General features: G+C 38.7%; 1 protein-coding gene across 1 annotated transcript in view; it reads left to right on the forward strand.

The window, feature by feature from the left end:
• Positions 1-2,711: 2,711 nt before the first annotated feature.
• LOC134751037 (sister chromatid cohesion protein PDS5 homolog B-like) overlaps positions 2,712-17,215 on the forward strand; it is a 40,321-nt gene continuing 25,817 nt past the window's right edge. The window contains exons 1-6 of the mRNA XM_063686371.1: positions 2,712-2,959; positions 6,661-6,750; positions 11,770-11,964; positions 12,319-12,509; positions 12,818-13,025; positions 14,832-15,878. Coding sequence (XP_063542441.1) covers positions 6,670-6,750; positions 11,770-11,964; positions 12,319-12,509; positions 12,818-13,025; positions 14,832-15,878 — 1,722 coding nt within the window. The 5' untranslated portion in view covers positions 2,712-2,959; positions 6,661-6,669. The remainder of the gene's footprint in view (positions 2,960-6,660; positions 6,751-11,769; positions 11,965-12,318; positions 12,510-12,817; positions 13,026-14,831; positions 15,879-17,215) is intronic.

Genomic DNA, 17,215 nt, shown 5'->3' on the forward strand with positions numbered 1-17,215 from the left:
TTCTAAGCTTTCCAATAGTTTTACAGACTTCATATTATATATATACATAGATCTCAATGGCTTCCCCTTCTAATTAAGGAACGGGTTATATGCAATTATTTCAGTATTAAATACCTAAGTTTTACTATTCCACATTACTTGTATCGGTTGTAAAAACTATAGCTTCATATTTAAAAAAAACCGGCCAAGTGCGAGTCGGACTCACACACGAAGGGTTCCGTACCATTAACTATAAAAACGGTCACCCATCCAAGTACTGACCCCGCCCGACGTTGCTTAACTTCGGTCAAGAATCACGTTTGTTGTATGGGAGCCCCACTTAAATCTCTATTTTATTCTGTTTTTAGTATTTGTTGTTATAGCGGCCACCGAAATACATCATCTGTGAAAATTTCAACTGTCTAGCTATCACAGATCACGAGATACAGCCTAGTGACAGACGGACAGACGGACAGCGGAGTCTTAGTAATAGGGTCCCGTTTTTACCCTTTGGGTATGGAACCCTAAAAACCATATCCACACTTGATTTGATGAATATAATCTGCACAACCAATTTTTATATTAAGAAAAGGCTCGATATTCTAGTTTTATTTGGGAGACCGAAACTTCATGCCAACAATTTTCAAATTTTCCGCCTTTTTCACTAATGAATTTGGTTTTCCAGAATATAGTGATTCGTATACACTTATAAAGGGCTCTCCACACGCGAGCCCGAATCGCGGCGCGAAGCCACGAACGCGAGTGTGGAGTCTAGTTCGCTAATCAGCGAAATCGACTCCACACTCACGTTCGCGGCTTCGCGCCGCGTAGTCTAAGCCCACTCCAGACTACGCGGCGCGAAGTGATTAGCGAACTAGGCTTGCTCACGAGTGTGGAGGGCCCTTAAGAGGAATAATTGCATTAACCTATTACTAATTAAGTAACTATAATAGTGACCTAGTGGCAGCCGTAGGTGGTGTCACGTTACCATTCTTACCTTGCTGGGTTTGTAAATCTCTCATAACTGATTGATTATGTGTGACCGATGGAGTGGAACTTTTGTAATTATAAAGACAACCGATTGATATTTGCAAGATATTTGTCGAGCTTGAAATATTGCGGGATTCTAAAGGGCCCTCCACACTCATGCGCGCATGAGTGTGGAGTGCCCTTAATGTAGACCCCAATACTTGAATTCGCACCTGTACTGTATACTTACATGACTTTGTTGAAGTTTTAGTTTATTTATGCATGATAAGTGAAATACTAATACTAATATTATAGTGATAAGTGTTATATTAATGCTTAAGAATTAAAATTATTTCTTAATTATTTCAGTTTCATTTGTCCTTTTAGAATAATATGTTCCTATGTATTGATATGATACATAGCTTTCATTCTGCTGCTTCTGCGCCAGGTAAATCACCAGGTATCCTTTTGATTGATAGCAATCCTATAGTGATTGTTTATTGTCATTGCGATTATCTATATAAATGTTTTTGCGAAAAAAAATTTTTGGGTATGTACAACTTTTTATCCTACAGTACAGGTAGATACTTTTTTCTTTCCACGTGCCTTTATTCTTTATTCAAACAAACACAAGTATAAGTTTACAGCGACCTACGCCAAGACACCTATACTGTTAATACATAGTCAGTATCATAAACATGTATATATTTTTGAACTACGAGTATCTCTAGGAACTTAAATTAAACATACATACTACAAAGTTACATAGGTAGATTAAAACAAAAAATCCGACACTACTTTGTAAGGACATTATATACTGTTTTGATAAAGTACAATATTTTAAGTAGCTAAATAATTGTACAGCACCGCTTGACTTTGTTGGGAAAGTTATACAATTACTCGTGTCAATTGAGGGACCCATTCCAGCACAATATATGGGTAAATATTTTTTTACTAAATAAACTGACTTTACAAATACTTTTAAATACCAAAGAAGAAACGTATGGCCATAGAAGTTCCCTCAATTTTGTCCACAAAAAACCATGTTTCCATTTTTGAAGTCGGTTAAAAAGAATTATTACAGCGTATATTTATAGCCAACATATAGAAGATCTTAAGACCCCTAGTCACCCCTAGTCTAGTTCGCTGATTAGCGCGTGAGTGTGAGGTTCCACACTCACGTTCGCGCCGCGATTCGCGCACGAGTGTGGAGGACCCTTTACATAGTTGGTCAAGCAAATCTTGTTAGTAGAAAGAGGCGCGAAATTTTCTATGGGACGATTTGGACGATATCCCTTCGAGCCTATTTTTTTTAAATTTGCCGCCTTTTTCTACTGACAAGATTTGCTTGACCAACTATGTAATAAAATGTCTAAAGCGCGCTCCAGACAACGCGGCGCGAAGCCACGAACGCGACTGTGGAGTCGATTTAGCTGATTAGCGAACTAGACTCCACACTCGCGTTCGCGGTTTCGCGTCGCGATTCGCGCACGAGTGTGGAGGATCTTAACTCTTCTATATGTTGGCTATAAATATATAGCTGGTCAAGCAAATCTTGTCAGTAGAAAAAGGCGCGAAATTCAAATTTTCTATGGGACGATATCCCTTCGCGCCTACATTTTTTAAATTTGCCGCCTTTTTGTACTGACAAGATTTGCTTGACCAGCTATAAATTCTTTTTAATCATCATCATAGACAATGAGCTAATCATAGACAGTAGACACGTCATTTGAGCATAGACAGTAGAACGACCTTGAAAATGCGAACACGATCGTAGCTAACTTCGCTGTAGTTTTTCCCGCAGTTTGGCGTCCACACGGACTGATATAAAAAATATTATACAAAATTTCTATGAATTTAGATCAATAGGACATTACAATCCCCGTGTGTTTTGTTCTGCAGTGATGTTCTAATGGATGTAATATGTTTGTTCTGTGATTGTTTTGTTTGATAGCTAGTGCCGTGGCGGTTTTGTAAACACGGGAAACGGGACCCACGTCTATGACTTATCGTACGTATTTTAGCCATTATCGGTAGCAAATCGTTGTTTCATTACAAGCATTCCTCAAAATCAAGTATATTTTGTTGATATTTTGTCTACTTCACACGGATTAACCTCGAAATGGTTGCGATGTTTGCTTAGATGAAAAAAAATGTTGATATGCCATAATTTGATTGCGGTGTTGTTACGGATGAATCGTGTAGTTCGTGTACAAACGTAGTTTGTGCTTGACAAAACAGTGCTTGAAATATACTGTTATTTAAATGTAATGTGTGTTTTTGGACTGTTTATTGTTACTACGTATTTCACGTTTTCGTACGAGCGCGCTAGGTGTAATCGTTTTGGAGATATGTGCCCGATTTGATTGTTTGGCGATAGGTAAGTTGTGCACAGTGCACGGATGTTATGATTTAGGTTAACAATATTGAATAAATCAACATTTTTTTAAATTAATCGATTTCTAAACTTAGGTATTTTGGCTAAAAGCTAAATAAACAGACTGAAGCTGGCATGAGGATAACTAGAAATATGGCAACTGATCTATAAGTATAATATGGCTCTAGAAAATAGACAAAATTCTTATAGTTGATGTATCATTAGTTTGAAAATAAATGCAACAAAAACACTTTATGTTAAAATCCTGCATGTTTTCTAAAATATGTATATTTCAAGGATTACACGATAATATTTACTAGTCATTTCATATGGGATTTATCATGCTGACATTAGTAAAATACTGATTTAGTATTAAAATAAATAAATAAAAACATGCATAAATGAGAGCAGCAAATTATAGCTTACAAATGAAATGGTAAGCATTATTAGAATAATGGAGTTTTCAGTTTTTCTATTGCTATACTAACACTTCAATAGATCAACAATGGTTGCAGTGATACAAAAGTGGCATAGCCTATGAAGAAGAGATAGAAGCATCTTTGACCAAACACACAATTGTAGACAACCCATTAAAGGCAGGCACTTTTATGATCACTTGATCAGTCAACTCTACTCATTCCAGGTCATTTTAAGCTCACTCTAAATGTTACTTTTCCATTCAATTGCATATGGCATCACTAGCCACTAAATGAGTTTATAATATATGTGGCTTTCCATTACAGAAGGGTCCTTATGCTTCAAGTGCAATAAGGACCATTTTATCTGAAACTCCAACAGAAATTTTGATAGTATAGATTTTGACGATCCTCTACAGCAGATACTATCATGACATTATTTTGAAATACCTACTAGTATCCTGTAATTATTAAATTTTTTGAATTGATATTTTATTTATATTTATTTTATTTTTATTTCTTGTATATCTTTTTTTGACGATCATAATATGAATTCTTGTAGATTGACATGCCTGCAATTTATAATGTAATCTGTATTATGAAATAAATAAATCTAAATCTATTGCACATGAAACATAAGGACCCACAGACTGGAAAGCCACATATATTCGAAATTAGAGCTGCCATTATGTTTTAAAGTGTGAATGCTCAAATAAATGTAACCTGTTTAATTCTAGAATAATTTAATTCCTGTTTATCTAACAATTTCGAAGCTGATGAAGTTAGGGCAGTCTTGTGGTAGTTAGTATACACCCACACTATTTAATTTCCTTATAGTCTCTTGAAGGTGCAGAATAGTAATTTTATATAATGTAAATTACAACATTATATAAAATTACTATTCTGCTATAAATAGTAAACTGGGTCAAGATTCTATTGATTTTACATTATTGTCTAGTCTAGTTTTTATACAAAATTAAAAAATATTGTGGATTTTAAACCGAAATTCGGAACACTGCATATTCTGAGCTATGCTAGCTGATTTAATAATTCTGAATAAATAAATATTATAGGACGATTTTACACAGTTCTACTTAGGCCCACAAGCTACTTAGGCTCAAGAAGGCTTGTGTTGTGGGAACTAGACTAGACGGTAGAATGCTTCATATGCAGGCTCACTAAGTCACTACTCACTACCAACTAGGCTAGTCTAGCCTAGTAGGAGGCTGTCAAAAAAAAAGAAAAACTTTATGTGAGTTTATGATTTTAGCGGGCATTACATTATACAAATTGCAGAGCGCTAGCTGGGTTTGCGCACTAATTTGGTATAGTGTAAAGGCAGTTAGCCAGTTAGTGACCCAATCTAGTGCGATCGTAAGTGCTCTGCCGCACTAACGCTACCTAGCGCACTAGATCGCATAGTGTAAATGGTGTTAGCGCGCTTAGCGCTTACTGTGCAAGGTCAGTTGTCCGCACGCCACCGACGCAGTCGAACGTATAGCAAGTTATTTCATTACAGTTCAAAAAAAAATGATGCAGCCACAAACTAGGGAGAAGGAAATCTTGCTTAACATGATTGAACTTTATAAAGACATGCCATTTTTATGGGATAAAAAAGATGCGGTTGCGTTCAATGCGGTGCGATTTGAACTATGACCACTGCCGAAATGAGAGTAAGACACTAACTAGCGTCGCTAGCTAGTGTAGTGTAATGAGCGAGCTCTTTTTTACCTCGCCTAGCGACACTAAATTAGTGCTCTGCAAATTGTACAATGTAATGTCCGCTTTTGCCAAATGTATCATTCAATATTTACATGCCTTAGTTTTTGTTTTACCTTAGGGCCGGTTTACACATTGATTAGTGTTAAGTGCAGGATCATACATTTGCTACTTGCGTTTATTTAGTAGCAAATGTATGTACTCGCACTTAACACTAATCAATGTAAAAACAGGCTGTTAGTCAAGTTGAGTAAAGTTTGTGCAATAACTGTATAATTAGTTTTACCTAAATAATGAGGTTACTGTGTATGTCTGACCCGCTAGGGTACAGTTAGAACAAAAGATAATAATGAATATGCGGAGAAAAACAAAATCCGTATATTTTTCGATCCATTCCATTCGGAAATGGAATGGAAATAATAATCATAGGACAGTTTTTTGTTCTATTTAAATCGAAAGAATGCGTAGACGCATTAGATCAAAAGAATGAGTAGAAATAACATAAACAACCTAAAAAAAAAGTGTAGTGTACAACTTTAAATAAAAAAAAAAATTCAAGTTGTCATTGCCCTTACACAATTTTTTTATTTTCGAGTTACTTTATGAGTTCATGACTTTCATTAAGCACACCATTTTGTAAAGTATAACATTGCTACTAATTTCCACGCTCATCGCCTTTTATTATTGTGTTAAGTATGTTATGTTACAAGACGCATAACATAACTATTTACACAGCATGGTCAGGGTCGAATGTGACAATGAGGTTTACATTTATGTGTATATATTAACATCTATTGAATTTATTAAGGTCCTTTGCTGATTACTCTCAAGTACCTGTGTTAAATATGTTTATATGGTTTCACCGATTTTGTCACCCACTTAAAAAATTGTTAAATTTAACACCGAGAAAATAAAAGATTGTTCATCAAAATATTAAGTAAAATTGTAATTTCGTATGTTTTACAATATTTTTAAGTACTCATCGAAATCACCAAAAAGTTTTTGACAGTAAAAACTGGACAAGTGCGAGTTGGACTCGCCCACCGAGGCAACAGAAATACATAATCTGTGAAAATTATCACGGTTCATGAGATACAGCTTTGTGACAGACAGACAGACGGACAGTGGAGTCTTTACACTGATTGAAACTTTCACGATTTTTACTCATTATTATTCACAACAATTGTAATTCGTTTCCAGATTGGCAGTATGGCGGAAATAGTGTACCCGCAAGGCTGCAGGCCTATCACCGATGACCTAGGACCCGATGAGCTAGTGCGGAGACTTAAGGCAGGTTTCCTGTTTACATAGAAAAAAAATAAAGAAAAATTATAGCAGGTGGTAGTGGCCATCGCCTTCGATCGAATGCCAATCTTGCACTGGCAACACCTCATCACAAATAGCCGGGTCCACACAAAGCGTGCATACGCGCGAGGCAATTTCCTCGCGCACAAAACGGCCAGTGTAGACGTGCCACGGCCGAGGCGCGCGTATTGTATCAACATTTTTAGACGTGCCTCGCGCGCGCCGCCTCGGTCGAGGCACGTCTACACTGGCCGTTTTGTGCGCGAGGAAATTGCCTCGCGCGTATGCTCGCTCTGTGTGGACCCGACTAATCTCGTGCGTATGGTAAATCATTTGCGGTACGAGCGGTTCAGCTTTGGAATGAGTTGCCTCCCTCAGCAATCGCAGTCAGTTGCATCGCTTAAGAGGCAGTTAAAGAAGCTGTGGCTATCCGACGAGAGCTAACTTGTTTGTGACTATAGGTATATATTTATTATATATATAACTTAGGTATTCTATATTATATATATTTGTTATACTGTTACATACTTCTAATTTTTATCTTATTTTATTTATTTTCGCCCTCTTTTATAATTTTATTGACTTACCTCTAGTCTATTGTACTCAGTGCTGTATTTGTCTACCGTTCTTCGTCAATTCTGGTTAAAATCAACTCAAAGGTTAACTGGAAGAAATCCCTTAAAGGGATAAGTTTGCCTTTGGACTGCCTATCTTGTGCCATATTTCTTTTGTGCATACATACAATTTTCCTGTTCTACCTTTTTTTCAGTTTTGTTTATGATATAGGTGACAAACAAGGAGACGTATCGCCTGATGGTGAGCAATTAAGCCCGGTTCACATTCGTCTGTCGTGTTGTGTTGTGTCGTGACGCATCAGAACGGCAATCGGTTTCATACATTTAATATGGTTGCGTTCACATTTGTCTGATGCCTGATGCACGACACGTCAGACAAATGTGAACCGGGCTTTACCCTCACGGATGGACACCTGCAACATCAGAGCGGTTGCAAGTGCGATGCCGGACTTTAAGATAGGAATACGCTCTTTTCTTGAAGGTTAAAGTCGTCTTTGTCCGGAAATACAGCGGGCGATAATTCATTCCACTGTTTAGCTTAGTTGCAGGGTTCCATCCGATAATAGCCCAGGGTCTGCTTTGTCGCTTTGTGAACCTAATCCCTAATCACTGGCACAAGCACCAGTTCTTATGAAAGTGATTGTGTCTTTTAACCCAAAAGGGGAAACTAGGGTTAGTTGGGACCAGTCCCGTTTGCTAGCGATGTTTTCTTTCACAGAAGAGCTGGTAAATATTTAGTGATATAATGATGTTGTTGTGTGAAGAATGAGTGAAAGCAGGCTTACAAAGAGAGTGTACAAGGGAGAAGTAGAAGCGGGAGTTGGAAGGGGTAACCTTGGCGGACTTTCTCTGATCAGATCGGGGAAATCCTGAAGAAAGGCCAGGTCAAGAGCACCCTAAACCGGCGAGCGTGTATGAAGAATGTTATGAAAGTGAAGGAAGCGAAAGAGGTATATGTCAGGATCGTAGCAAGCCTCTGCCTACTAATAGGCGTGATTATATGTATGTATAATGATGTTTGTACGAGACGGGGTTCGATTCGAACCTATGATATCTGGTTTAGAAGCCTTACCGCAAGCCGTGGCAAAAACCTAGACGTTATGAAGATTAATGATGTCAGTTTGTAAACAAGACCACTGTTATATTGAAACGAGAGTGAAATTAAAGAATGCTTAACGTGGACTATTTTTACCGCGTGACCCACATACTGTTATATCTTTATAACATATCGCTTAGTTTCACTTTTCTTTAACTAGAACAATTTTAATGATTATTATACTCGTACTTATGACACTTCGTAGTTGCATTATGGTGATGATGGTGACTCGTAGTGGTCATTTGATTACTTTTTATCTTTAGATTTTTTAGAGGTCTAAAGCTGGAGGTAGCTTTATTTGACATTCATAGGTAAGCGTATTGTAATATGCCTATTTGAAAAATTGACTATCTTTATCTATTGATCTTATATAAGCAGTCGCGATTATAATATAAATAAGAATGGGTAACACCTACCATAACAACTGGCCAGAAGAAACACAAAATTTGGAATCTCGAAGATTTAGCGCCTTTTAAGGCTTTTTTCTATTTAACAGTGGGACACTCAAATGGGCTAGTAAATAGATTAGGTTTTTAAAGCTTGTATTGGCTTATCCTTCTAACATCGGCGGCCTATTTTTCAAAGTAATGGTCGGCCACCATTACTAAGCGGATATCAAACTGATGCGGATTCGTAGGTCGTTCCGCTGCGAGCGAGACGGGACTTTGCATATCCCCCATTCGCACACCGGAGCGGCGTGCGGATGCTCATCTAATGTAAAGACCGCCTAACCATAGTTGCACGATCACGATATATTAGCCGATGTCATCCTATCTCACCGCATCCGACCCCCCGCCCCCACACACACCCTGTAAATCAGTAATATCTATAAGGAAAACAGACATGGTACGAGGGCTGTTCCGTAAAAAGTTAGTCAACGGCGTACTATTAATCATGTTCATTTAATTTTAGTGTAGCTTAAAGACAAATTTCATTACAAACTCTTTCGTGTAAATGTCACTGGCCAGTGACAGTCAATTATTTTTTTATGAAATCAGAAAAAAAACATGTCTGTCACTTTTTGTTCGCAAAAATGGAGCTATCGCGGGAAGCATTTCGTGCTATGATATATTATGACTATAGACGAGGGTTAACATACAAGGATTGTCATGAAAATTTAACTAGTGTTTTTAGGTCATTATCACCATCTCTTGCTACTGTCAGTTACTGGTTTCGTGAATTTAAGCGTGGGCGGAGCGACGTCAAAGATGAGCCTAGACCGGGCCGACCGCCAACGGCAGTCACTCCAGAAAATGTTATCAAGGTGGAGTGGCTAATCAAGGAATCTCGAAACATTACCCACCGAGAGATTCAGGACGAACTGAAGATTGGATCCCGGGCAGTTTCTACCATTTTGCATGACCACCTTCAAGTTCGAAAGGTTTCGTCTCGGTGGATACCACATTTTCTCACACAGGAGCAAAAAGATAGGCGTGTCGATTGGTGCAAATTTATGCTAAAAAAATTCGATAATGGCGATTCTCAACAAGTGAGCTACATTGTGACATCCGACGAATCTTGGATATATAGCTATGACCCATTTACAAAACAGCAATCAACACAATGGGTCTTTGAAGAAGATGATTTACCTACTAAAGTAGTTCGCGGCCGAAGCGTCAACAAAAAAATGGTTGCTGTTTTTTTTCGACGTATTGGACCTGTAGCCGTAATTCCACTTGAAGATCATAAAACAGTTACCAGCCAATGGTACAGTGAAGTTTGCTTGCCACAGGCCTTCCAGGAGCTGAACGTCAGTCGTCCAAGTACTGGAACCCGGAGCATAATTTTTCATCAAGACAATGCTCCGGCTCACACTGCTGCCAGAACGATGGATTTTTTAATCAAATCAGGAGTTCAACTGCTACCACACCCTGCGTACAGCCCTGACCTGGCACCGTGTGATTTTTTTCTGTTTCCCACGTTAAAAAAATCATTACGAGGACGACGATTTTCTACGGCGGATGAAGCAGTGGACGAATTCAGGCGACTTTTTTTTGACCTTCCGCAAGAAGCGTTTTTTTCCTGTTTTGAAAGTTGGTTCAGTCGAATGCATAAGTGTATAAATGTAGCAGGGGAATACTTTGAAAAGTTGTAAATAAAGTTTTATTATATTCCTTATAGTTTTTGTTTAGCTAAAAATTTCCGGAACAGCCCTCGTATTTCTATTCCGTTTTGTCGGTTATAGTCAGCAAATGGTTCAGACGTTTAGCTACTGAATTGATTATTTAATTATCTCTAACATGTGCCATACGCCATGCGACACATTAATTATGCATGAACAATGCGTTAGCATAATCAATCGATTGCAAGTACAAATTTCACTTATCAGATGAGCTTGATAAGTCCACACAGTCCGTGAAGAAACTAAATTAAGAGGCTGTATTGTAATTGACCGATCGTTAGTGAAAGTCTCCGTTTCAGCTTGGGCAAAAACGCTTTCGTATGTCCGGATGTTCTCCTTTACAGGTCGCATTTCTCAACCGATTCTCGTGAAATTTTGTGAGCAGGTTCGGTAGTTAGATATATATTTTGTGAGCAGGTTCGGTAGTTAGATATATATTTTTTTTATTTTTTTTGGAAAATATTCAAAATGGCGGAAATTGGCATAAATATAAGATAGTGACTCAACGAAGTAACTATTTTTTATTTTATAATTATCATCATCATCACTCATTCAGTAACAATATTACATTGTGTTTGAAATCTTAAAACTAGGCACATGCATACAAAAAATATTACTAAAACACAGCCACCATAGCCACCAATGAAGAAAATAATTAATAGTCAGCAACAAGTTCACGAGAATCAAATAACAATAAAAAGTAGAAGTTTCCTAAATTAAATCAATTGAAAATAATAAAGAAAAATTTCAACAAGTATAAAGTAAAAAAAATAATAATATCATTATAAATGTCAGAATAAGAAAAAAATGTCATCGTAAAAAGTACCTAAATTAAAAATAAAAGTAGTTTCGAAAGTTGTTATTAAAATAATAATAATAAAGTACATTTTGTAATCTTATCTCGAGGTTTACAGCTCACTGGACCACTAGTCATTTAGTAAGACGACTTTGTTAAATGTATAATTCCCGCGACCCATACAAAATGTATGAAAAGAGTCGTGGCCATTAGACGCAACCGCAGACATATTCCCAGAGAATGACGCTTTAAGGAAACAAACGAAATTCTTTTATGATTGTGTGTCAGTCTGCCTGTCACAGTCAACTAGCTCGAAACAACTTTGCATTAGCATGCATGGGCACAAGGGCATGTAACAGGGCACCATATCAAAGTGAGCTTTTAGACCACCAGTTTACTTTTTTTTTTTTAACAGGCATTGGCGCACACTCTCCAAGGGTTAGGCCAGGATGAGGGCATGTACCAGCAATACATCCCTCTGGCAATCCACCTCGCCGACGAGTTCTTCCTCGCCAACCCCTCTCGCGACGTTCAGCTTCTGATAGCATGTTGTATCGCGGATGTACTGCGTGTGTACGCTCCTGAAGCGCCGTATAAAGACCAGGAACAGGTTTGTATTACAACATCCCACTGATAACTGAACTTAAGCCACATCTGGCGCTCTTTGCGGGCGAGTTCTTCACCAATCCTTCTCGCGACGTCCTACTGCTTAAAGCATGTTGTATTGCGGATGTATTGCATATGTACGCACCTGAAGCCCCTATGAAGACCAGTAAGCATCCAACTTCCAATTGCAAGCCTTGATACGTTGCTTGTATGCCCATGAATAATGTAAGATAAGGCCATTGTCTACTTCTGGTATCGTGGATAACTTTTTGTCAAAGCGAACTTTTTCGCTACAATTCCGATATTTATAACGGCTGTAGAAAGTAGAAATGACGTTAAAACTGATGTTTATCCACAGGTGAAGACAATATTCCTGTTCCTAATCAACCAGCTGCAAGGCCTCCGGGACCCAAAGGACCCGGCATTCAAACGCTACTTCTACCTGCTTGAGAACCTTGCCTATGTCAAGTCGTTTAACATGTGCTTTGAGTTGGAAGACTGCCAGGAGATCTTCTGCGCTCTGTTCTCGCTCATGTTCAAGATTGTCAAGTGAGTAAACTAGTATCTATGTGTTTTAAATAAATTTATTTATTTAAAATTCACCCGGTAAGATGTTAACCAAAAAATTGAGTTAGTTAATCAAGTCATAATTTGTGACGTAAATCAATGATACTTCAGATAAATTTTACATTTTTACTGGTGAGGCGTGTTGGAAACATTTACAAGGTTGACTTTAAAATGCTAGTTACTTGTTGTTAAGCGTCGGTAAACACTTTTTTGGCAACTTTAAGACTCTAAGGACTTTTTTTCTTTGGAAAACCTTAACGAAACTTAAAACATTACCTTTATTTTCCCAGCACGGAGCACTCGTCCAAAGTGAAATCCTTCATGCTGGACGTCCTGTGCCCGCTGATCACAGAGTCGGACGTGGTCTCCAACGAGCTGCTGAACGTGATCCTCATGAACCTGGTGGAGCCGAACAAGCGTGAGAGAAAGCACGCGTACGCGCTCGCCAAGGAGCTGATCAGCAAGACGAGCGAAACTTTAGAACCTTATATACAGGCGGTGAGTTACATATGCTACCCTAAAGTTTCAACTTACAGATTTTAGTTGGCCTTTGAGCTACAAAAAGGCCCCCAAGTATCCGTTTTCTTTGGTTCCCAAATTGCCCAATAGAGACTCGAGCTATTGGCAAGTTACTCTTAGTTTATAGTATAATGGCAGTTCTCTAGCTCCCTCAAGCTGCCTTGAGGTTCATGTACCGCTCATACGGAGTTACAATGTTACAAACGGATATAAACACTATCACTACAGCTATACTGTTATCAAAGGTGGCCGCTTTGGTAATATTTCAGGTAAGATGTTATACTAAAATCAAATTGTTGTAAAGAATATGAATTTTGTCACGCCTGCTGATGGTCGTCATGAATTTTTAAGAATCCCTTTTGGTATCTGCAATGTCCTTTGAGTTTTCCAAATGATAAGTATAAACGCCTATTAGAATATGCTATCCCTTTATAAATCTCGTCGTATACGAGGGCTGCCTATTAAGTTGTGTCGTTTGGAAAAACTAAAGACAATTTAAGTGTTCAATGGTATTTATTGTTTTTCAAAGTAATCACCGTGATATGTAATACACTTTTTCATTCGATCGAACCAGTTTTCGAAACACTTATTCCAGTCCGACGTCGGGGTCTCCAAAATGGCCATTTTGTATGCCTCAACCGCTTCTTCAGGCGTCTGGTACAACGGACCACGAAGTCGTTGCTTGATTTTTGGAAAAGTAAAAAAATCGTTAGGGCTTAAGTCTGGACTGTACGGCGGGTGTTCCAGAATTTCGACGTTTTGCTCTTTTAAAAACGCAATTGTTTGCCGGGCGGTGTGCGAGCTCGCATTATCGTGGTGCAGTCTTATACGACGTCTTGGGTTATTTTTTCGAAACTCGCCGATGACTTCTGGTAAACAGACAGTGGTATACCAGTCAGCATTAACCGTTTTACGATCCTCGAGCACGATGGTGGCAACGTGGCCACTTTTCGCCACAAACGTGGCCACCATTTTTTTCGAAGTGCTCCGTGAGCGTATTACTTTGGTCGGTTTTGGCTCATCTTGGAACACCCAAACAGTCGACTGCTGTTTAGAATCGGGATCGTAGGCATATATCCAAGATTCGTCACCACTGATAATGTCGTAAACATGTTTCGAGTTTCCTCGGTTGAATTGCCGCAGAGTTTTGCGACACCATCGAACGCGAGCCGTTGTTTGGTCTTCACTGAGTAAATGTGGTATCCAGCGTGAGATCAACTTTTTTACGCCTAATTGATCATGCAAAATACTGTGAACACTGGTCCCTGAAATACTTAAGGAAGCTTCTATCTCACGGTATGTCGCATGGCGATCTTCGACGATCAGTTGCCGTACAGCATCAATGTTCTCCTGGGTTATGGCTGTTTTTGGTCGACCTTCACGATGTCTATCACCAAGACTAGATCAACCACGTTGAAATTCTAAATACCAGCGTTCCACAGTCCGGAGGCATGGTGCTTTATCATTGAAAACCGTAGTCAACTCTTCGAAGCACTGAAGTCGCGTTAAGCCCCTTTTGAAGTTGTAAAAAATTATCGCACGTAAATTTTCCTTCGAAATTTCCATTTTCACAACTGACTTGTCAACTTTGAACGAACGCTGTACTAAAACGGTTGGGCCGATTTCGAGTCATTCTTTTGTTTTGGAATTCTAAATTCAAATATTTTAAGAAGACACTAATTTTTTTTTTATGCAATCACGGGAGGTTTGCAAACGACAGAACTTAAAAGGCAGCCCTCGTATCTGACTGGTATTCCTTAACTAAATTTATTCTTATTTTTACAGTTCTTCAACCACGTCCTAATCCTCGGAAAAGAAGAAAAAACCCTCCTAATCTTCTCTAAAGTATACGAGCTTATCTACGAACTGAACCAATGCTGCCCCTCCATCCTCATCGCCGTGCTACCCCAGCTCGAATGCAAGCTCAAATCCGCGCAGTTCCAGGAGAGACTCAGCGCTGTCGCCCTACTTGCTAGAATGTTCTCCGAACCCGGATCGGGACTTGCCAAGCAGTACCCAGCCCTATGGCGAGCTTTCCTAGGACGCTTTAATGATATAGCTGTCCCGATTCGAATCAAATGTGTCCAGTATTGCATGCACTTCTTAGTGCACCACCCAGACTTGAGAAAAGATATAACAGAGACATTGAAAATGCGACAGCATGATGCTCATGAACAGGTTAGGTATGAAGTCGTTATGGCTATAATTGCAACAGCACAGAGAGATTTCCAAGCGGTAGCCGAATCAGAAGACCTGCTCCATTTTGTAAGAGAAAGAACTCTGGATAAAAAATTCAAAATCCGTAAAGAAGCTATGTCAGGTTTAGCTATGATTTACAGAAAATTCTTGACTGAAGAAAGCGTGCCGCCGGCTACAGAGAAGGCGGTACAATGGATTAAAGATAAAATCCTCCACGGATATTATATGACCGCTCTAGAAGACAGATTGCTTGTTGAAAGACTGTTAAACACTTCTCTCGTTCCTTACACTCTGCCGCCTCAAGTTAGAATGAAGAAGTTATACTATCTAATGTCTAATGTCGACGCTAACGCAACTAAAGCGTTTATAGAACTTCAAAAGCATCAGTTAGCGGTCCGTCGTACGGTCGCCGAATGGGTAGAGCTACACAGAAAACCACCGACACCAGCGGTGCAAAAGGAATTGATTGCTAAAGTCTTACACATAAGCTCCAAGTTCCTGCCGGAGTCGGTGAAGGCACAGGAGTTCTTAAATAAGTTCTCGGCTCATATGAAACAGGCGCCCGAGCTGCTGCAGGGAATGGAGATGATACTGAATCCTAATGTTAGCTGCGAAGTGTGCGTTCGTACCACGGTAAGTTTTTGGTATTTCCTAGAGAAATAAGTAAGGATAGAGTGCTAACTCCATACATCAGTTTTCTTACAAAACGCGGGTTATTTCCTAGTCGACATCTAGCGTCAAGTAGTGGATTTATCAGTACCGCTACTTGATACTAAATGTCGCGACTGACGAAAAGGGGTTGAAAATAGAGTTCCGGTTAATCTGGTTATAATATTAGCTGAAAATTGTTGAGCATTAGACTTTTCGTTCGTCTCGACATCTATTGTATCTAAGTAGGTGTACTGATAAATCCACTACTTGACGCTAGATGTCGATTACGAAAATAACCTGCGTTTTGGTAAGAAAACTCATTAGCTCATTAGCAAGAAAACTCAGGAGTTAGCACTCTATCCTAACTTATTTCTCTATGATCTTTATGTAAAAAAAAAGAACTTATTTAAAAATTTTGTTATTAAATAACTCTTCATTGGTTAAAGTATCTCTCTCTAACACGATTTTTATAGAAGTTAGATGTTTAAATTTAATCAAATTGTGGTGAGAATATATTGTACACTAAATTAAAGTAATTAATAATTAGTACCTGACTGACGGAGCGACGAATTTTACTATTTCTTTGGCATTATCTGCAGCCCTCCGTTATTATTTTCCTTATTAGGAGTTTTTACATGTGTTTTAGTTGTAAAAGTTCCATAAGTTTTCACTTTTATAATCAATCGGGTATTGGCTATGTGCAAAGTTGGTGATGTGGGAAATACAAGCGACGCCAACGCACGACGTGGTGAAAATATGAACTTTCGTGGGACGCCATCTTCATACTTTTTGACTTCTTGAATCTAGTATAACTGGATCGGTCATGAGGGGTGGGGGGAAATGACCGTACGGGATGTATCTTTCAGTAGGAGTAGCAGAGAAAGCGCTGTTATTGTTTGTCCTTGTCACAGTCTCACATTTTTAGGGTTCCGTACCCAAAGGGTAAAAACGGGACCCTATTACTAAGACTTCGCTGTCTGTGTGTCTGTGTCCGTCTGTCGCCAGGCTGTATCTCATGAACTGTTGTGTAAGAAAACGATGGTTGGATGATGTTTTTTTTTATAGTTCTACCCACAACAAATTGTGATAGTTGAAATTTTCACAGATAATGTATTTCTGTTGCCGCTAGAACAACAAATACTAAAAACAGAATAAAATCAATATTTAAGGGGGGCTCCCATACAACAAACAAACGTGGTTTTTATAGATAATAGTACGAAACCCTTCGTGCGCGCGTCCGACTCGCACTTGGCCGGTTTTCTTTATTCCTTACCGTAAGTTTAGTATGATTTATGGTGGGCTACAAATCTACTCGACCA

The sequence above is a fragment of the Cydia strobilella genome, chromosome 21 (genome assembly GCF_947568885.1).
Source record: "Cydia strobilella chromosome 21, ilCydStro3.1, whole genome shotgun sequence".
Classification (NCBI taxonomy): domain Eukaryota; kingdom Metazoa; phylum Arthropoda; class Insecta; order Lepidoptera; family Tortricidae; genus Cydia; species Cydia strobilella.